Source organism: Chanos chanos, chromosome 1 (genome assembly GCF_902362185.1).
Source record: "Chanos chanos chromosome 1, fChaCha1.1, whole genome shotgun sequence".
NCBI classification, from domain to species: domain Eukaryota; kingdom Metazoa; phylum Chordata; class Actinopteri; order Gonorynchiformes; family Chanidae; genus Chanos; species Chanos chanos.
Window position 1 is genome coordinate 26,790,697 of NC_044495.1, and position 23,133 is coordinate 26,813,829.

At 42.2% G+C, this 23,133-nt stretch overlaps 1 protein-coding gene across 2 annotated transcripts in view; it reads right to left on the reverse strand.

The window, feature by feature from the left end:
• The window catches only part of nav3 (neuron navigator 3), a 114,799-nt gene extending 92,585 nt beyond the window's left edge, over positions 1-22,214 (reverse strand). For both annotated transcript variants that reach the window (XM_030770715.1, XM_030770707.1), the window contains exon 1: positions 21,966-22,214. In XM_030770715.1, the coding sequence (XP_030626575.1) occupies positions 21,966-22,214 (249 nt within the window). The remainder of the gene's footprint in view (positions 1-21,965) is intronic.
• Positions 22,215-23,133: the final 919 nt, after the last annotated feature.

The following is a 23,133-nucleotide window of genomic DNA, read 5'->3' on the forward strand; positions in this document are numbered from 1 at the left end:
TCCCCCAGTCTCCTACAGAGAGAGAGTGAGAGAAAGAAGAAGTTGCTGGAGTGGAACAACTGCTCTTGACTATCTAGCAGGCTGTGATATATGTGGTCTAAGGTCTTGTGGAATATTTACATTGGGCTCACTCAGGGAAAGGCAGTCCGGGTGATGCATAGAGGCCATCAGTAGGCCACAGTAAGTATTGAGCATAGATCAAGCGATCCCTCCAAATAACAAACTATATCTGTGCAGCTCAGCGTATGCGATATAAATATATGGTGAGAGCAGAGATATGGAAGCATTTGTAACACCTTACGGAACGGCATCCATAACACATCTTCGAGATTTGTGTGAACATTTATATGTTTATAACAACTTTATTCCATCATTTATACAACAGAACAGAAAGCCAGGAAATTCCAAGTGTTTGTAAGTCTCAGTGTAAGTGAGGGGGCAGGGACAGCATGAGAGAGGAGCAGAGGGAAGGAGCAGGGAGTAAATGTGTCTAGGGAGGCTGATGAGAGAATCAGGTGCTGAGTCTGCCTGGTGACATAATGTGATATAAAAACTGGCTCATCCCTAGACTGGAGCCTCTCAACACCACTGATAGAGCTGGAAACACAAGACTGCAGCAATTGATTTTCCAGGGTTCTCTCTGTCTTTCTCTTCTTTGCTTCCCGTCTTTTTTTTTTTTTTTTTTTTGGAAAAAAAGAGAGAAATAAGAGTATGCGCTTTTGATTTAGCATCTCAACATGTGGTGGCAGGAAGCGGTCTATAGAGTAAGATCTCATTTCTCTTGCTATCAGGTTCTCACAGCCCCCCCACCCCCACCCCAAAACACCATAATCATTGCCAAAGCGTTTTTTATGATTACTTTATTACTGCTTCCCTCATACTGATATGTGAAGGGTGGACTTGTAAATCTAACAGTGATATAGTGGCTTTGGCTAATAGTCTGTAAATGTTTGAATGATATGAATCTAGCAAGGGGGGGGAAAAAAGCCAGTGGCAGAACAGTTTCTGTGGTTCCTCTCAATGAGCAGCACTCAAAACAAGCCCCTCTACAAACATGATTTAATCCTAATAGCCACGGTACGTGTTGGTCACTTACAATTCAAAAAGTGGGCCATCACATACTTGTCAGGTGAGAGTGTTTGAGACTAGGGTACATACAAATGGCTGTTAGTGGCAGCAGCTCAACAGTCAGTTGTGAGAGTGGTGCTGCCTGCACCTGTTTGAAGTGAAAGCGTATTAGAGGCTGAGCATACTGTGACTGAGTGAATGAGACAGGCACTGGAGTCCACTCACAGTTAAAGTGAATGGTCACAGGCTTATATGGGGAAATGGTGACATTTGTAACACAAGTAGCAGAAAGATGCTCTTTTATTTATTTACTTTTTTTCCATGTGACTCCCAGTAAGACTTTGTTTATGAGCAAAGTTTTCTCTCTTTCTTTCCCTCCTTCTTTCTTTCTTTCTTTCTTTCTTTCTTTCTTTCTTTCTTTCTTTCTTTCTTTCTTTCTTTCTCTCTTTGTTTCAGTATTTCCCTTTTTTTCTTTCATTTTCTCATTCCAGGGTCATGCTGACCTCTGTTTAAGCTCTGATGGAGGTTTTTCTAACATATGTATTTTGGTTGGTACAAACTCATTCATCAAACTTTAACTCGAGCCACTTTGAAAGCAAAGAGCAAAAAAAGAGAACGTTTTAAGAGCGTGATGATCTTCTGAGAGAAAGCAACCACTAATTACCGCAAAACCAAAACTGTTTCTTGCTGGCCATGTAAACTGCCTGGGACATTTTCTCTGTGAGATGAAGCTAAATCACTAAAGAGCATCCATTGACAGCAGCTCTGGTAAAACCTCCTCTTGGTCCCAAATTATGAGTCATTTTGACCGATAAAAATGCAATGCTGGGGAATGCTTTGTAAATGATACAGCCTTCTCAAATAAAGGTTTTAAATCTGCAGCTTGAAATTGAAAACCCACAGTTGGTTACTGTGGTCCATGTCAGTAATTCTTCCCAATGGGCAGCAAAGTGATATTTTGCTGCCGTGGGGGAATGCCCCTGTCACCACAAACCTCATCTTATTCCTTAAACCTGACACACACACACGCACACACACACACATACGTACACAATCCGTCTTAACCCTTAAAATTCACAATCTCAAGCGCACACACACACACACACACACACTTTTACTCTTTCATATACAGTTCTAAAATATACAAGCCCCCGCACACCTCCACGTAGTGATAGATGTTTGCACACAACTGATCTTGATAAATGGGCAGTCGCTATGATCTCAGAGCATAAGAAAGTCAGACTACAAAGGATGACAAAGACTTTGCCCTGACTTTCTTCCACACCTTGATTTGGCTGAGGGCTCCAAACAAACAGTAATGTGATATATTGCACTTCAAGAAGCCTGCGGAGCTACGACACCTGCTCTTTTGTTTTCTATATGTACTTGACATATATGCACACTAGCACAGACACAGAGTATCCGTAACATAGCTCCTAAGTAGAGGCTTTTTGAAAGGTACTGGAAAGTCTCCTGTGACATTCCTTACATGTACTGAATGTGACCTCTACTGCAGAGTCCAATGACCTAGGGCAACACTAAACAAAGCCAGCATCAGATACTTTATTCAATGTATATCTCTCACCAACAAAAAAAAAATCTTAGTCATGACTTCACAGAACCACAAAAGAATGTCACAGCGAAAATGTAGAAAACGTCATAATTCCCTCTTGATAAGGGTTAACCAATTGTCTCTGTGTCTTAAATTTGGTATCTGTTCCATATTAATTGTATTTTCCAATGAATGATTCTCTAAACAGTAACCTGAGTTCTGAACATTAGCTCCAGTAGTCTTTTGTGTGAAGATTTTATATTTTGTTACAGCATAAAAAATCTGGCCATTAGGCTTGTAATGCTAAGTATCCTCTCAGTGTAATCCACAGAATGTGCGTACAACGTTGTAAAACTTCAGAGATGTCTTTTAGCATGTGCCTCTCCCACTCATCACCTTCTCAATAGCCAGTGGTTCCCACAACCCTAAGCTACCCCCAAGGGTCAGATAAACACTGATTTTCACTGCAAACACACCAGGTATGTGGCCTTAGGCAGGGCCCTCATTGTAAATACTACTTTTATCTCTGCAAACCCCCTTTCAGTCTGTTTGACTTCTCCTATTCGCCTCTGCCCTTCATCAGTGTCTGTGTATGGTTGTCTCTCTGTGTAGACCCTGCTCCACAACAACCCCATTTATAAAAGCTGCTGACACTAACATAGGGTTAAACTTTCACACATTACCCACACTTAAGGCATGCAGTACTGAACCTCTGCTAAGACACTAGCATTAGTCATCTCAGTGCATCCTGCTGGTAATAGTTAAGGTAAATATCTCCTTACCTTGAACCTAAAAGTAAGCTTTCTCCTCTCTTGATGGTGAGTGCTAAATCTATAAAATCTTACTGAGAGAAAGACTTAAGTTGTGTGAAAGGGTGAAATGTGAGACAAAGAGAAACATAGACAAACACACACACACACACACACACACACACAAACACACTCACACTCACACTCACACACACACTCACCCACACAGAAACACTGGTCATCGGCTCGGGATCTGGGATACTTCAGAGTCACACAGCATTTAACGATAACATCATTAGACTCATCCCTTTCTTCCGTGTGGGAGAAAAGAGGAGGAGGAGGAGAGGAAGAGAGGGAGAGAGCCAATCTCCATGTTTGATTCCAAGACACACTAGGGAAGGAGCTGGCGTCAGCCACAGAGAAGAAGAGGAAGGGAGGGAGGGGATGGTCCCTGCGATCAATCTAAGTCCATGTGTGATTTAAGTCAAGATCACCAGCTGCGCTGAACTCAGACTGTCAGCAGTGCGGTCTGGCAGAGTTAGTCCCATGTCCAGACAGATGTGTAAATCCTGAGGTGTTTAAGACAGCAATCTGCTGACCAAATGACAAAACCACTCTTATGTATTTCACTTCTGAAGAAACATTAACAGGGCACAGGGACCCCCATCAAGGCAGAAAGCAGAGAGTAGTTAGATATTTGAGTTTAAAATCAGTCCCTTAAATGTCCTCATGAATCATGTTGAGGGTATGTCCAGAATACAAAATGTATCGCTTTTGTGACTAAATGTCTGAACTTTTTTTTTTCCCAACATGTAGGCCGTGTGTTGAGATATTATTAGTGGTACAACCGTTCTCCCTCTTCAGGTTTAGATCACTGTTTGGCTTTAAAGAAATTTGAACCAACTCAGAAATTAAGTTTTTCTTTTAAATTTAAACACATACAAACACAGCAAGTAATAACATTTAATACAAACTGCAACAAAGCTCTCCTCAAAAGGTGAGAATGAAGGAAAACTAATCCTCAGTACCTATATTTTCAGGTTCTCTCTCTCTCCCTCCCTCTCTCTCTCTCTCTCTCTCTCTCTCTCTCTCTATATATATATATAGTGAGTGTAGGAAAACCAAACTTGAGCAACAGTTATTTTAAGGCTCTTCTCCATGGCAATGAGTGGGAGAAATCTAAACAGCGGTATCTTTTAGGGTTCCTACCCAAGAAAATGACGGTAATACACGATAACCATAAAATGATGACGTGTTCCTCTGACCGCTTGCAGATCAATGCACAGCCACTAATCTCTTGTGCAGTCTAGATATTAGATCTACTTAATTCATTTTTGTGGATTCATGTATTCCAATATAACATATTATTTATGGTCTGGGTAATGACACCATGTGTTTTGTTGTTATTTAAAATAGTTACTCGGCCGACATTGTTGTGAAAGCTGTTGTAATCATCTGCTCAGCTGAAGCATAAGTGGACCATGTGATCAGTATGATGCATATGTTTTCTCACACTTTTCTCAAGTTTCTTGCAGTGTAAAGAAAAAGAAAAGACGTATCATCTTAAAATTACAGTCAACACTATCACTTCATGAACAAAACTACAGGCAGCGTGGAATGTTTTCCTGTGAATAAGCATTCACAGGAAAAAGAAAAAAAAGCAACTTCACTTACGAGAACTGAGGGGGGGGAAAAATCATTATGAACTGAACTGAGGCTTTCGGTTTCGGTACATAACAGCTTCACCCCTAGTTATTGTACAGTGATACTGAGCACACCCTGGCAGCTGCTATTTGTATTTGTGACAGGAGGGTAGGACACACTGCAGATCTGTCTGCCACACTGACGGAGAAGCTAGCTTGTGTGTCACTGAGCAAGTGTATGATGAAAATCAAAAAGACTTGTTTACGACATCAGACGGCATGGAGATACAATTAGGCAGTATTAAATATGAATGTCAGAATGATGTCATTGTCAAAAGACATTATGTTTGGAATTTAATCTGAGGACAGATCTTACTATTGGAAAAAAATATCCCAGAAATGAAAGCACAGATTCAATCTACTGTCAAACAGCGAGAGCAGATTTTTTGCCTGTACAAGAAAATCTCATTGTCAGTCACCTGGACCGTATAAGACATAGGTTCAAAGCTCTCTTTTCTTTTCTGTCCAGGGTTTTGTACCAGAGGGTTATCCTCTAAACCCATGCCTAATTGAACTAAGAGCACCAGATACAATCAGTTCAGTGTGTCACTGGATTACTAGCACCTTGCATGTTGCCCTGGTAACACAAGAGTTGACTTCCTTCCCGACGGTTCCGTGGTTTGTTGCCTAATGACCAAGCAGCATCCACACTCAATATGTGCCAGATAATACTTCCTTCCTGGAAGAGGCATGCTCTGCAATGACTCTTTGTAGTCGTGAGGAAATGAGAAGAGACGTTAGCTTGTAGATAGGGCAAATGCTTATCACTCCTTGATGGAGTGAACGTCATTCGTTATTAGTATCTCTACCTTATTAGCCACGTATAGATGTTCCTGTGATTAGAGTGAGTTATTTTCTGTTTTGCTCTCTTACAGTGCCTACAGTGCCTCACACACACACACACACATACACACACACACACACATACGCATTCACTTACTAACCCATGTTATCTATGATTCTTTTTTTCCCTCTCCTTCACTCTCTCTCAGTTCATTTCATTTAGATGTGTCATCCCTCTCTCTGACTGGCAAGATTGAGCCGGAGAGTTTAACATTGGCAGCATCTACATGCAGAGACCTTGAGAGTCCCAGCACAACATGACCTCTTATGTATGTTTACTGCAAATCTAGCTGCTTGCTGGGTGTGAGACCTTGAACTTTTGTTTGGTGGAGTAGAAACAGCTATGGTGGTTCCAGGCCAGGTTGGGTATGGTCCACATAGACTCCATCCACCCTAAGTCAACCACTCAACCCTGGACTGACCGGAGCGCACTGACCCAGTTCATCACTGGAGCCAAATTGTGCAGGACTCTGCTCTTGCTTGTATTAGAACCCCACAGGGGTGTGTTGCCAAAAACAGTCTTCCCTATAATCTTCCCTCCTCAGAGCAAGTCTTTTCACATGACCTCAGGCAGCTCCCTCTGCTGACCTCAAACAAACTCCTCTTCTTCCTCCTCTTCCTCTGGAGGATGGAATGGGGCTCTGTAGAGCAGTGCATTGCTGGGAAACTGAATAGACACTGCTCTCATGCAATAAAGAGTGAGAAAACTTTCTCTATTGGTTTGTATTTTGCAATCAGAGCACACAGTAGGGACTCAGCACTCAACACTGAACATAACAAAAACATGCATGGCTTCAGAGTTTTCCCACAAACCTGCTTTCAAAACACAGCTGATACACAATTTTCTTGGAGAAGCAAATCCAACTAATTAACTGAACATAATCAAACTAATAGATTTACGAGTTTGACTGACAGGTTCGGGTGAGTTTAAGGGGAATACACAGCTATTAAACAAATAAAAGTGAAGGGAACTGTAATCATAAATTAACATGTTACATACATACTCGCAGTCAGCATCTCTCTGGTTCAGTCCCCTGGTGTATAAACGTGTTACACAACATGAAAAGAATAACATGACTGATAAAGACATTTGTGACCTCTCTATCATCTAGATTCTGCTCATAAACAACAGTCAAAATAAAGGAAAATCATTTGCTGGAGAAGCTCCAAACAGGTGCTGGGCCACAACCCAAAACAGCAGGCCCCAGTAAAGAGCAATAAGGTTTTTTATGGTTATTGTATTATCTCATCTTTTCAAAGCTAGTCTTAATCTCCCCCCAGGTTATCAGTCTGTATCTCCTGAGAGGGAGATAAATGGCTCAGGGATGTATTTTCTCTCAGACGTTCCAGGTGAAGAACACGGTTCTTCTCCATGTCTGACTTCAAACGCACCCAGATATTTGACCATGGCCACAGAGACTGATGGGTATGGATGGGACCCTTTGTTGCATCATAAGAGTGTGCAGGTGGCTCTGAGCAATTCTGCCTGTCCTGGGAAGCACTTCAGAGAAACAAACCTCTCAGAAAGTGTATCCATAGTCAGCCTCTAGCATGAGGGTACATATTTTTGAGACATGCGGGCAAGCAGCAGTCAGAAAAAGACAGACTGACAGTCTCAAAAACACACAGCATATTTAAAAAACATAGACACTCGTTCTGTGAGGGATATCTGTTGTGTTTATCACCATATGTGAATTTGATTTCCTCCGAGGCTGAAAAAGAGCTAAAAGGGCATTTCCTAAAATCAGGGTTTATTCAGGTAGCATCAAAGTATCCTTCTCCCAGTGTCAGATCAAAATGGACCATGGGTGACCCTGACTCTATGTGTAACTATACACCAGAGCAGAAGCATTACTACTTAATGTCAAGAGAAAGGGAACCAGAGACCACAAGTTCAAGTAAAATAGCAGTTCGCATGTCATCCAACCCGTTATAGTGTCTTTGATATTGTACAAAACATAACCCATAAAGAGGGTTTTATGTGTGACCTGGGCTGTGTGAGTTTATGTCTTATAAAAGACACTGCGACAGCCAAACCAGCTCAAATTCTCAAAACCAAAAATCTCACATTTATGGTAAACCCGTGAAACATGATACTTCACTCACTTTCAGGAGGGGAGCAAGTGATATACTAAGTGATACACCGCATTATGTCTCTTTTTTTTACCTAGCAATGCATTTCAGGCGTCTTCTGCTATAAGCCACTAAAATGAGGAGTCTACGGGCAAGGGCATGATGAAGGCAGATTAAGCTTTAAGAGGAAACAGAGCTGGCTCATAACTCTTTGCTGTAGCTTGGTTCTCATTAACTCTCTGCCAAAACAGATGTTGTTGCATAACTTGACTCCTACCATCACTTGACACGGGAATGTCAGTATCCATGGCGGGAATCTTTTCCGGTCCAACTGGCTTTCTGTGTGTGTGTGTGTGTGTGTGTGTGTGTGTCTGTGTGTGCGCGCGTGCGCCTGTGTGTGTGTGCGTGTCTGGCCTTGGGCATAAAGATCAAAGCATTTGCACTTATCACCAGTGTAAAGTTACTGATATAAACTCCCCTCTCCTTACTCTCCTCCCCTCTTGCTCCACCCTTCCTTGACTAAGCACTGCTTTGCCTGTATGCCTTCTCTACATGCCTTTTTATTTCTTCATCAATGAAGCAAGTGCCAGTAGAGTACAGACTAATCTAAGGTGATCTATATCAGTGGCAATACTTTGATGCTATAATGATTGCTGAGCAAAATTATAGTTTAATGAATTCTTTCTTATTGGGATTAGTTGTCCAACGCAGATGCAGGGTGCATATAGGGCTACATATTATGTGCCACATGGCCTCTGATGAATTCATGACATTATATAACGGTATGTTCTTCACTGAGAAATTATTTTCGAACATAAATACTCAAACAGAAGAGATGACTGGGCAATTCATATTGAACATATTTATCATAATCTATTTATGGTGTAAGACCAGAGCAAGAAACTGAGATTAAAGCTGATGAGACATGGTAAAAGGTTAACAGACGAGTAAGACAAAACACAATATGTGAGGTATAATGAGTTTTCTGACACAGTGCAAAGGGAAACCTAGTCTTATCTTTTCTCCATTGACAACAAAGAACGCAGCCCTTCTTGGGTTCTCAGTCACCTTACATAGCTTTCAGAGGTAAGATGCCATACTCCAGAGAATGGAAAATGCTGCTCGATGGTAAAGCACATTTTCTTGCCTTTGCATTTTTGGCGGGTAGGGGAAATATTCAGGCATCCATGGATACTTTGGCACTGATGCTCTGATCAAGGAAGCAGGGAAAAACAGAACTGGCAATTGTATGGTGACCTTGGAGAAAACATCATTATTATTTGGCTAGTGTACCACAAATAAATATGCCAAAATGTAAAACTGTTCAAATGTTTGTGACTATGACGATTAAAAATAATAAGAAGATGGACTGAGGATGAACAATAAAACGGTACTCCTAAGTTCAGATACTTGGTAATAAACCATAAATTCAATCTTCCAAATCTTTTTAACAGCCCTCATAGGGAGTCGTGATTTTCATGGTCCAGTTGAGCACTGCGTTACTGCGGTAAACACTGAATGTTGCTCCATGGTGTCTGATCAAAAGCTGATTAACTTAGCTGCTCCAGCAGCATATCTCTCTATGTTTTGATGGACATCAAAAATGAATCCATGTCTCAATCAATGTCTCTAACTACAGGCAAAACAAATCTCTACAGAGACAAATTGGGAAAGAAATAATGTGATCAGTTTGGACAGTATCCAACACAGCAGGGATTTTGTCTTTCTCTTCTAAAAGATATGAAGTAACCAGCGGAGGTTGGTTTAAAACAAAAGTCTCCTACTGTAGGTGATAGCAGAGACTGTGTATCCTGTTCTGTTATTAACCTAGGCAGGGAGCTTGCCACAAAGCAAAGGTCATAACATTGCTTGACTGGCGCCCTCAGGCTGACCTCAGAGGAATCAGGAAGCACACAGCCTGCACAGCTAGTGTCTAGTAAAGTCTCAGTCGATTCAGCAAGCTTACAAACGGCTCATAACGGTGAAAGAACTCTGTTCTCTGTCAGTCCACCCGATAGGGTCAGAGCCCATCCAGGTAGGGCAACCTCATGCCTAGGAATGATGAGGTACTCTGACAAATTCAGCAGACACAGGTCTCCAGCAGTGACATCAGAACAGCACCCCTTTCATTTTCACAGCATTTCTTAGCACACAGCTGGCTTCAGCCCTCTCCTGCTTTCTCTACTTTTCCTGCTTCACCTCTGGGTTGACCTGAGCAGCAGACATGAGAAGTTTGAGAGTATAACTGCAGGAGAGCGAGAGACAGACGCCCTCCCCATCCTGAGGAGGGTAAGGACTGTCTCAGCGACACATTGGCTTTCAGACTGCGCACAGCGACGCTCCAGTCCAGACAGGAAGGAGGATGTTTTCTGTGAAAGCAGAAGAGGCAGACAGAGCTGGAACCCCTGAATTCACATTTAGAGCAAAAAGACAGGACCCTGCCGAGGCAGCTGGGAGCCAAGGCCTTCACCTGATTTGCTCCTGGCCCAGACGCAGCTGTAAAAACACAGAGCAGCGCACGTTCACTTCAAGGCAGTCAGTGCAAGGTGCACCCATGGAGTGCCTGCCCCAGTCCCTTATAAAATTGATAAATACACAAATGAAAACAAATAGGGGTGTAGTACACTTTCAAACAGTAAGCAAGGTTTAATATGTATGTCAAAGTTATCAATATTTCTGGAGAAATCATGAATATTAATAACTATCAACATCTCCTCCTTTTATGGTTTCCTGATATGTCTGAAACTACATGACTTTGGTCATTGCCTTGGTGCTCAAAGCACATTGAGAGATGTACTGGATAATTCTCTTTCTAAACTCCATAATGAGCAAGAGGACATGAACCTGGTTCTCAGTGAACAAAACACTTACTCACACAACTTACTCACACAGCCGTGGCTTTGTGGCACAGATTCGCATGCATCTGCCCATGTATACATGCATCATGAAACTGTTAGAAATAGGATGAGCTACTCTGAAAATAACAGATGACATGTGTGAATTCTTTCAAGGGGGTGAAAAATGTCATGTCATCGATGCTAGAAGGTTAAGATGTTTTCATTGGATCTTCCAGCCTATAATCTCTCTAACAACAATCGGGCTTGAATTTAGCCCTCATTGCTCTGACAGACCACCCTGGAGTTTTACAACACATAGAGCACTTTGAATGTCCAGACACTCGAAAGGCCAGGCAGTCTGTATGAAAGATCAAATCAAAAACATCCAATGCAAATAAGTCTGTGTTTCAGTCAAAAACAATGAATGATAAATAAAGGACTGTTTCATATATCTGAGGAACAGTTTAGAACCCAGCTTTCAAAATGCGTCAATGAAAATACCCATAAAACTCAAGACAAAATCTGAGATTAAAGAATCTAATCCTTGTGCAAACAGGAAACACTTGAAAGAGGTCTACAATCCTGTTAATTCCACCACCATTGTGGATTACAGTCAAACAATCATCTGTAGGTGAACGAGAACTAAAAACAGGAACAGTGTGAGAAATTCAGTGTGAGAGTGAGAAACTGGATGATGGCCAGCAGTCTCTTTCCCACTCTTTGTGTCTACATCTCTCTGTATGTTGTGTATCTTCAAAGTGAATATAGGAGGTTCGGATGTTGTATCAAAATACGGGGAGAGCAAGAACCTCCTCTGATATATACAAAGTTGTTTTTTGTTTTTTTTTCACATAGCTAAATGTGAAACAGATTGAAACAGCTATTTGATAAAGAGATGGAAAATCAAAGACACATGTATTCATCATTTAGGAAGTTGCAATGTCTGGGAGAATACTCATGTAATTCTGAATGAGGACAAACAGACCAGCAGCCAAAGGAGCAATTTAGAAAGGGTCCAAACTGGCATATGCCAACATTTTGCAAAAGAGCTGCAAATCAACCTCTCACAGATTTCCAATAAATATATGCTCAAATATTTGAACAGATTCCCTGAATTATACACTCTCTGGAGACCTGTATGTTATTCCTGTTTGAGTTATCATCAAGGGATGGTGTTGGGACAACCACAAATGTAATCCAGGTCTTAAGTATCCGAATAACTTCACCAGCCTGTGTAATGTTCCGTACCACACCGTGTAAGTACAAGACCCTCCGTGCAAACCAGTTCCAATGCAAACATTCCTTAGGGAGCTGTCTGGCAAACACCCACATCTAACCAGTCATTCCCTCTCTTCTCTCTCCTTCAGACTTCAGATTCATCTTACCTCTCCCTAAACATCTGGACATAGGACACTGGCCGGCTTATCAGAGAGGAGAGGATGTCTGATTAGCAGAGTCTGAAATCAGATAATATCAAATCACCGAGATGACTTGACAGATCAAAATGAATCAGAGCTGTGATTCGTGGCTCTGACCGTAAGCTAAGCACCTGCTTGTCTCTTCAGCCATTCCCCCTTCACCTCCTTTTTTGGTCCTCAATTAGAGTTTTATATTATGTTAAGACAAATCTGGTCTTAAATGTAATTTCTTTGTGCAAGAGATGAAAGATCAGGTGTGTGCAGTGCGTGGGCTGCCTTTAAGCCAAAAGCTGAGATGTCAAAACTTTGGCAGGCGAGGATTTCCTTTCATCACCTCCCTTTTTCTTTTTTCTCTCCTTCCATCCCGGTCTTTTCCGAAACGTTTCTTAGACTTCTGGAGAACTCCCTGGCCTCAAGAACTCATCCATTCATGTGTGATGCATGATCACAGTGTCCTGCATGAATCGGCGGGTTCACAAATAGCCAGCGATCTCAGTAAAGCATAGCACAGAACCTAAGTTGCTCTAGTTTTGAGCAAGCATTTCCCAGGCTCTGTTGCATAACCTGGAGCCATCATTAAAGCAAGGCAGTGTTACTGTGGGTCGTAAAGTTAGTTAGGAAGATAGTGTTAAGCATGCCACACCGTAAAATGTACCTACAGTTTGCCAAAAGGGAGACAGGCCAAGAAGAGGTAAAGTGGGTATGTATAAAAGAGTAAACAACTGGCCTATTAAACTATAACTGCCTGCATCCATCAGCCAAGTGCAACTTTAGAGAAAAAAAGACCTGAGAAAGTGTGCATGTACACAAACATAAACAGAAGAAAGTGCACCCATAGTAATAAGAGAAGAGCCAATCTCTCTGAATCACGTAAAAAATTTAGTAACTTTTTTTTTTGGAGAACCTGCTCTGTTCCATTTGCTTTGAGTGTTATACATGCTTTTAACAATGCATTTCACATTATGCATCTTTCAGCGTGCATCTTTTGTGTAACTAGTAGCACAACTGAATTCATTAAGATGATGTGTCACTAAACGCAATGTTATAATCTGATTTAGGGAAATGTGAGTTAAGTAATGGTCAGGACTCAACATGATTCGGAAGATTCAATCTCTTCATAAGGGAGTAGCAGAGATCCCCTAACATTTTCATTGTCTTTAATCACCGTATATGTGTGTTCCTTTAGTTATGCCTGGACAAGTGGAGCTGTCTGTGAAGCGTTTGTTGTTGCTATTGTTCCCTTTGGCACTATAGTAAGTGTAGACTAGGAAAAACATCGATCGGACGCAGCAGCCATTACTCTCAGTTTTCCCACACCAGCAGAACCCCACATGGACATGTGACACTGGTCTTAAGTCACTGACTGAGCATGAGTTAGTGAAAGCTGTGAGTCTATGTGTGTTTTCTTATTTTTTTTCCACAACACCACTGCTGGGATGTCAAGACGTCAGTCGTCAGCAGGGGGATCTCTAACTGTGGGAGAGGACACAGTTGTCATCCACAGGCCTCTTCTCTGGTCACTAGGTCTCAGAGGCTAAAACTCTGCTCCGTCACCACATGTACTGAACTTTACACTGGCTGACTCTACAGAAACATCCTGTTTTGCAGCACTATCAGCAAACATACTTGGCAGAGGTTTGAGTATTACATCTCAGCATTTGGACACTGTTTTAGACAAGGCTACATAAGGTTGCACTCACCTCTCAGTTGTTACAAAGAATGAGACATAAACAAACAGACAAGCCCCTCTACACAGAGGTCTGACGAAAACGGTAGGAGGAAATAAATATGTCAGATTTAGTCCAGTAACTTGCGTGTGATGATATTACGATTATGATTATCATATTACAGTCTGCAATCACAGTAGGACTGTACATGATCAATGCAGTCCATCATGACTACTGAGGATGAAGCAGTCTTTACATAGTCACATGAATGGAGTCACCCACAGACATGCACACATGTACTTACTCAACCACACACCCCATTCCGGGTTCATGCATTCTCACAGACTACTGGAGCGGGTGATCTTTAGACCCATACGCTGTAACACAACCATCTTCACCATGACTAATGGTTACTGTCAAGGTTAAGGAAATGAATATCAGAGATCAGTTGGCCCTTAAGTGAGCCACAGAGAGCCTGTCTTTTACAGCCCTCTCCCAGGATCTTTTCCAGGCCCACTGCTCCTGTGTGCACTTCCGAACCAGCGCCAGGGCAAGGGCAACCCTCAGATCAAAGACCAGACTCCTCCAGAATAGTGCCCTGACACACACCGAACAATGTGCTTCTAATTCAATAAGCCGTTTTTTTCCTTGTGTGTAGCTTAATTAAAAAGGCCTGACTCCAGATTATTGAAATATTAAATTCCTTAATCTCGCCGAGAGACAAACCGCGAATGCCAGTGAAACGGCCTCCTCCACTGACTCCCACCAACATCATCCCCTTCTTTCCTTCTCCTCCTCCCTCAGCTGTTCCCTCTCTGAAGAAGAAGAAGAAAAAGAAGAAGAAGAAGAGGAAGAAGAAGAAGAAGAAGATGAAGGGAAAAAAGAGGCAGCCAGATGTGGCTCGATTAAAGGTTTAAAACCTGAATTAGGTGCTTGCATCTGCTTCCAATACATGGCTCTGTTAAGTTCCCCTATCCACATCTTCTTTGAATGAGGAGCTGAACAACTTGCCAAGCACCGTTAGTGCTCCCTGCCAACTTTTTTTTTTTTTTTTGATTTACCACCCACTCCCCCTACTTTCAAACAAGGCAAAGAGGTGGAGAGCATCTTTTCAAAGCCAACTGTCTTATTTGTTCACACAAAGCCAACAGGGCCAACAAATCTTTTATAGGTGTCTCTTTGCGTCACTTCTTTAAAAGCAAGCAGTTCCTCTGAGCACAAAAGTTTCTGTCTGCTGAGATAGGAGGGGGATCAATAATGAAGTGATATAATTCAAATGAAAGAACTCCAGCCAACACAAGCAGTACAGTGTGACGGGTCTTGCGGTGATGGCTGCCACAAACATGCACTCACACATACCACTGTGAGTTTGGCACAATGAGCCACTGTCCCCATATCATAACAAAAGTAATGAGCTTTTCACTCTAGGATGGGTACCACTCCTTCCACCTCATTAACGGATTATGAGGGGATATTTGTTTGCACAGTTTTTGAGCTTTAAGGCCCATCAAACACCACCTTCAGGTTAATGGGTGACCTGAACCCAGTGTGAACCGTAAAAGGGGAGTAGGGACACGCAAGCGAGACAAAGACACTGCTTCTCAGTTCCCCCAGAACTTCTGGTTTAGTGGGAGGCATTAGGTTATTAAGGAGATTACACTGAAAATATGAGCTAAGGGCCACAGCTATTCATCAACAGGCATAGAGAGGAACTCTCTCTCTCTCTCCCTCTCTCAATCCTTCCATGAGTAAGAAGTCAGGCATAGAATAAAAACTGTTTTTAGGCCATCCTAGCAAACTCCAGACCCTGAGTTGTTAAGACTAAGAGCTCAGAGAAAACAAATAAACTCAAAAAGCTCTCAGAAGACACATTAAAAGGAGGTTGTAAAACACCAGCGCTTTCAACAACAGGCAACAGCAACATTTAGAGTAAATATAGAAATGGCAGAAAAAATTCTGAGAGTGAAAGAATTACTGTCTAAGAGTGTGGCTCTATTCTGGTACTCTGTTGGGTCTATCATAGCCAAACAAATTAGGAAGCCACAACTGTTGAGCTCTTTTCCCAGGGGAGTAACTAGGGGCAGTATTTAATGTTTCGTACTCATTAACGCCGTTTAATGGCGAGGCTGAAATAGTTGTTCAGTGGCATAGTAATAGACCCATGTGTCAGGTGAGGGAGAAGTTTTGGGGGAAGGTGTGGAAAACAGATATTGGGGGGGGGGGGGGGGGGGGGCGTTCTAACTAAAAATATCAGCAGATGAAATACTGTCTTGCTTTGTCCCATATTACAATTATGTTAGCACTAAAAATTGTTGCAATGTTGTACCAGCACCCAAGAAATATATCAACAGCATGGGACATGAAGTTTGATGGTCCCTTCTGACCAGAAATTAAAGCATTTGTAATGATTTGTAAAATATATTTTAAACTAAAATTAACACAAGAGGTTATTCTAGTACAACTCCGTCATATCCTCTGCAGAGACCAAAATATTTATTTTGGTTACTTTGGCTCCCTTAGTAAAAGGCTCATTTTCTGCTTTGACACTGAAGGTTTGATCTGTCCTCTCCACTGTTGTCTGTGCCTGCACTGACTGACTGACACACACTCACACATATGCGCGTACATACATGCATGGAAAAGCTGCCCAAATGGTTCTCACTGCAACATGCATTTTTCACAGTCCAAATAGCATGACCAAAAAGGAATGCTCAGATCACACATTCCCACTACACACTTCTGACTGTGCATGGAAGACATGGTTGTTAGTCAAACCATCCAGATCCAGGATCAAGGTACTCCTGTCAGTGGCAGCTGGCTTCTGTTCTATGAACTTATAGGTCTTACAGTCAATTATAGTGTCCATTTGCAATGGAACTGGACCATCTGGTAATGCTTTACTCTGAGTGTCAATCTTTGAACATTGCTAGAGTCTTTGGGATGAGATGGAATGGGCTGTCTGCAATATGGAAATGTTGTCCAGTCTGCAGCAACAATATCTTCCCATAGCATGGACCCACATCTCTGTAGAGCATTTTCAACAGACTGTGGAACTCATAGCCTGAAAAATCATGCCTTTCTGGAGGTAATAGTGGGTTTAACTGAACTGGTACCACTAAAACTGGCCACTAAGTGTATTCACAAGTCTAGAGGTGACAGCAGAGGCCTTGCAACATCCAACATATGGGATGGAATATCATGAAGTATTGATTTAAGCTGATTTTATGATATAAAAAAGGAAAAGGAAAAGAAAAAGAAATGGCTGTAGTGTGTGGGCCTGAGATCATCAAGTGTTCTCTAACCTCCAGTAACCTCCAGTGTGTCACATGGAACCTTTCCCCAGGGCCCGAAGGGGAAGGGAAATCACATGATTGTTTTGCTCGTTACAGTGTATTGCACACAATATGACTCACTGAAGTTCTGATCATCAGGGCCTTGCCTGACTTTGCCCCCCCCCCCCCCCCCCCCCAAAAAAAATTGCACTTGCCTGGCTCCTGGTCTGCATTAGCAGCGTGCTGGGATGTCCGCTAGCTGTCTCAGGCCCTGCTGATTGCTAATGAGACCAGTGTTGTGGTTTCACAGATGTTCGTCCCAAGTGCCGGGCCAAGCTGGCCCTCATAGAGAGAAGGAGCAGGGGAGCAAAAAGGAGAGAGTGTGTGTTCTTTGACCTTTGTGTGAGGCATTTTGATGCATGGCAGTGTCCCCAATCAGGCACAGTTCTACAGACAACACCTGATGTTTGGACTGCCTCTATACATACCATCAAACAGGATCTGTTGCATGCTAGGGTTAAACAATAGTAAAATATTTTATTTCAGTTTAGGCTCACTGTAAAGTTTGCTGTTAGTGACGGTGTATCCTTTGCTCTATTACTCACTTTGTAAAAACAGGGTGCTTAAAAATCTTTCACATTACTCAATGACCTTTTTTTCCAAGTCTTCTATTTGTATTTCTGTTTTAACTGAAGCATCACTCCATGTCCAGTCAGGTTATATATAGCCAACCTAGCCACTCTGTAAACCCTCTTTCTTCTGTGCTGTGGCCAAGTGTTAAACAGAGGCAGGCTAACCCTCTCAGTGCAATATGCCATAAGCAAGAAGAAAAGGAAATAAATAAAAACGCACATAATGATATTTGAAGATGAGTCGGGGACAAGTGAGTGAGAAATGTATGTTTACTAAGTGATCTACTCACATGGGACAAGTGTGTCAGAAATGTTTTTATACTAAATAACCCTCTGAAATTTAGAGAGAGAGAGAGAGAGAGAGAGAGATTTTTATAATGTTTTTGTACTACCTCAGCATCAAACACCCTGCTTCACAAAATGCTCTCGCCTTCACTCCTTCTCTAACCTCTACTTCCTGTCTCCTATATTTAACTTCCTGATCACTTTCTGATCCAGAAGAGATTCATAGAATAAAAGCAAAGTGAGCACCTCCTTCTGAGTACACAAAACAAAGACTGTGAAACACTTAATGTAACACATTCACGTATATCAAAGACTTTGCAGGGGTTTATAAATTCATATCACATGCCATGAAATATTCACATCAACATCAACTTTTATAAAACCACAAAGGGCTAACTGTTCAGTTGCTGATATAGTGCCGATACATGCTTCCCTAAGAAGAAGCATCATCACTTGACTAGTGCAGCTCATGTTCTTCCAGATAAGGAGTCTGTGCTGCCAGACCACCCATGGCTGCGACACGCACAGCCCCCTAGCCCCCCCACCCTGAACTCCCCCATCTCTACTGCCTCCAACTCTGCCGGGAAGGTCTGGCAAGGACCCCATACACACTCTCAATTTCCCCTGCATTCTGTCGGCCGTCTGTAAGCCACTGGAAGCTGGGCTTGTGTTTACATTCCCCACACTCACAGGCAGCAAGGACCAAGCACTAATCCTTGTGGAACCCTCCTCCCCTCTCCTCCTTCCATTGTCCTGTGTGGCTTATTTGTGACACGCATGACAAGGCAATGTATGATGGCAGGCTCAGATAAATCGCTCCTCTTGACATTTACTGGGTCAGATCACTGTCAAACAACAGGAAGCAAATACAATTTTACAGGACATTTAATTAGGCTTTCAGGGTTGCCAGTTGCTAGTAAACAAGATAGGGACGTATCACAGTGGATCCACATTACCCTGTAGTGTTATATTATTGTACTGTCAAGCTGCAAGCTAAAACAAAAGCCATAGGAACAGCAACAGAATTCTTACTTTTGACTAAAAAGCAGTTAAATAGCTGAAGCAACTAAAAAGTTACCTTTACGGAAATTAAACCTGGTTCTGTAATTGTAGTAAGTAACTAACTCTGGGAGTGGATGTGTCAGGACTGGGACATTTGGCTTGAAATGGAGTTAGTTGCTGGTCCAATCTCAACAGAAGTACCCGAGACTCAACAGGCCACTGTACTAGCTTACCCAGTTTGGGCACTTTAGCTTTTTTTCCATTACCAATCCAAAGGTTTACACACAGCAGTCACTGTCACACAGTAGACACAGCATATACATACACTGTCATTGTCTTCACACAACATATAACAGTTACTTTAGTTACTTTACCTATAGTTTCTAATTAGTTTCTTTATCTAAAGAGTACAGGAGTCATAAAAAAATCCTAAAAGAACTCCACAGCACAGAAAATGGTATAAACCACCCGCAGTGTTCTATCTCTCTTATCTTCTTTGCTGGGATATGCCATGATTTAGGGCAATAATTTCAGATCAGGAAACATCTCAGCATCGTCAACGAGATGGCACTTCATTAAAGCATAAATTACCTCAGCAGACTCCTCATTGTGCACCTTTTCGACATTAGCTGTCAAAGAGAGCGGTAAAGAGGCACGGATGCCTGGATCTCATCTCAATACGGGGAAGCAGTGTCCCTGACAGTCATGTGGGCACTAAATAAGATACTGTAGACAAATGCAGGTGCCCAGCAAGACCACACAAAAAGATAGACTCACTCTCTCTCTCTCTCTCTCTCTCTCTCTCTCCCAGAGATGAGGCAATGCTCTAGTTAAACAAACGTAAGGTACTCCAAAATACTTGCCACTTTGCCCAGTTCTTTTATTAATTAATTAGAATTGTATTTCCCTCTGTTCCAATGTATTTCCCTTTTTCTTTTTTATAGCTTATTTCTATTCAAACGAAAATTCAAATTCAAGACTGAAAGATATAGACCCACAGTCACAACATACTAACATGTTTCAGCATCAGCATACTGCAAATAGAGACTACATGAGACTAAATTTAAGGTTATCACATTATTTTTACAAACATAACATTTATCATGATGTGAATTTCCTCTCACACAGGTAGTACTAACATTATAGGTACACAGTCATAAACACCACGACAAGGTGAACATACTTCTCTTGACATAAAGGATTATCAGCAAGTCCACACAGGCATGAAATATGTATAGATAGACACTTCTACTGGATTCACTTTATCATGCCCATACAAATCATGCTTAGTTCCTCACAATATCATGTCACCACACAAAATAAAGCTGTCAGTCATTTTGACAACATAAAATTCTACACCTGCTCTTTTGATATGACAGCCATTTAGTCACAAGAGGACAAAGAATTAAAAGTGAATGACTGTCCCGCTCAAACTGGAGAGGCTAAAACGAGTAAACTAGTTGTTCCATGCAAATTCCTAAAGGAAGCCTCCAAAGGAGTTAGGGAATATCGGTGCCAATTTCACACCAAAGTGTATGACACATGAATGAATGTGACTGGGGTCACTGAACATGAGGTTAATGATAAGACACACTTCCCCTCAAACTGCCTGAACACCTTGAGTTACTTTATACGCAGTCACGGATACAGCACAGGGAGCCCTGAGTCCAACACTATTGCCCCCGCTTTGAAGTTAGCACGCACTTCCTGCAAGTTACAAGAGAATGAACCTTTGAGTATGTTATGGTCTGAAGAAAAAAGAGAGGAAAAAAGGGAAACTAAAAAAGGTCACAAACTCTACCAGAAGCCAACAGAAAAGCAGACAACAGCCAAGAGAGGCAAACTAAACAGGAAAGCCTTTTTTTGTGCACTATATTTTGTTTGACAGGCTTCCCATGTAAGGAACTTCAACAGAAACTATTTGGCGGGGATTTTTGAAATCCTTTCGTCTTCCTTCAAGCAAGAGCACTCCACCTTCTTCTCTGAGACCATTCTTTTCCTGCCAAATATTCACAAATGTGGCGTATGTTCTTTTGATATGAGAAAGCACTTAACCTGTGCATGCTAATCTTTAGTTAGTAGTTTTTGCCATGCGTTTTTTAATACAAGAGAGTCTGAGACTGGACCACCTGGGGACTGAAACAACAGCAGTCCATCTGAAATGGCACTCCACATGTAGGGGAGAAAGGTGAGAGAAAAAGGTATGTTTGAAGGAATCCCAGGATACAGTTGGAATTCTCACGTAGCTGAGATAACTGAGCCTCCCTTCACCTTTGAGACTCTGCACAGATCATTTCATAGACAAGAATTTTAATAACTTAATAACTTAACTAAGCATGAAACTGGAAGTCAGTGCTCACTCACTGGTTATGGGACTTGGCTTTCAATCATATACAGGTCACAAATCTTGTAAACACAGTAGCTTACAGGGCACCACTACAATCGCAGTACTCCAGATTTCCAAATCCTTGAGCTTTATGGTTAAGCATCAGGACTTAAAACATCAGTGTTACTACAAACAGACCTTTATTCTCTGAGTATTGCAAAGCTTATTTTCTGTGACAGATATGATCTTACAGAATGGCACCTGCTATGATTAACAGCACATTGTCTTCTGAGACACTTGCAAAACTAGTCCAACACATTTGAATTAAAACTAGTCCAACACGCAGAATTACAAACCTGAAGTTAAACAAGCACGCTCCAGTTAAAAGCTCCCACTAGTTGGAAGACAGACAAAGCCACCTGTAGAGCAAATCAATACCTCCTTCACAGACAGACTGGCTTAAATGCTGCACGTGTGTGGAGTGGATCACAGCTTGAGGGCTCCAGGGGACAAATGCCTGACCAATAGGTTCACTGACCTTGCAGATCTTACTCTCCTCCAACTCTCGGTTCCTTTCAGGAGGCGTCCTGCGCTCCTGGCACTCAGCTTTGAGCGACAGCTGACAGGACAGGATGGGAGAATCTGTGCTCCTCAGTTCTGGGGTCTTGCTTGCATAGCCTTGTGACATGTTGATCCTGCCAGGGTTAGGAATCGGCAGCGCTGTGTGAATGGGTTTAGAGCCCACCGTGGGCTGCCGAAGTTTAGAGGCAACACCTACCACCGGCATAGTCCGTCAGTCAGAGAACGCAAACTCAGATTTAAAAAAAAAAAAAAAAAAAAGCAGGAGTCAGTTTCCCACACAAGAGTAAGAAGGGCAAAACAACAGCCCAGTGTCTCCTCTTGATGTCTGGCAAGGAAGATGAGAAGAGGAGGAGAAGGAGGAGGAGGAGAAGGAGGAGGAGGAGAGGAGGGAAAAGAAAAAGTTGTCTCTCAGAAAGAAAGCGTTAGAGAGAAAGCAGTCACAGTCATTCTGTAGCCGTCAGCACGCGCAACTCACAGAGACTAAGAAGACCTCTCTACAGCCCACTCCCCCTCCATTCTCCTCCTCTCCTCCTCCTCTTCCACCCTCCTCCCTCCCGCTCTGACGGAGCACCACTACAAAACCAAACAGCTCTCAGGGGCGTGAACTTCCTTGGAAGGTAACCGCCACTCTGCTCACTGTCTGTGATTGCACAGCTAAGTCTGTCTGTCGGTCTCTCTCTCTCTCTCTCTCTCTCTCTCTCTCTCTGTCTCTGTCTCTCTCACTCTTTCTCTCTCTCCCCCTCTCTCTCATTCTCTCTCTCCCTCTGCGAAGGAACATTCCAAAGCAAAGCGTCACACTCTAACTCCAACTGTCAAAACAGCTCTCCTATAACCCTGTAGTGATAACTGAACATAGACACCTCTTGCAGGCTGCAGCTGGAACAATCTTCCTCTCCAATAAAGAGGGTAAAGAAGAAAAAGTACAGTATACATATTGTTGCCAAAACAAACAAGTAGTGAAAAAGATGTTTTTAGATTATTGAAACATCCCTACTCTAAATCCCTTTATCTGGTCTCTTGACCTAATTCATGACTGACAGATTTCTGTCCTCTATCTCATTTTGTCTCTGTTACACTTGTAGAAAAAGCTACAGGGGACAAGCAGAGATCAGGTGACTGACACC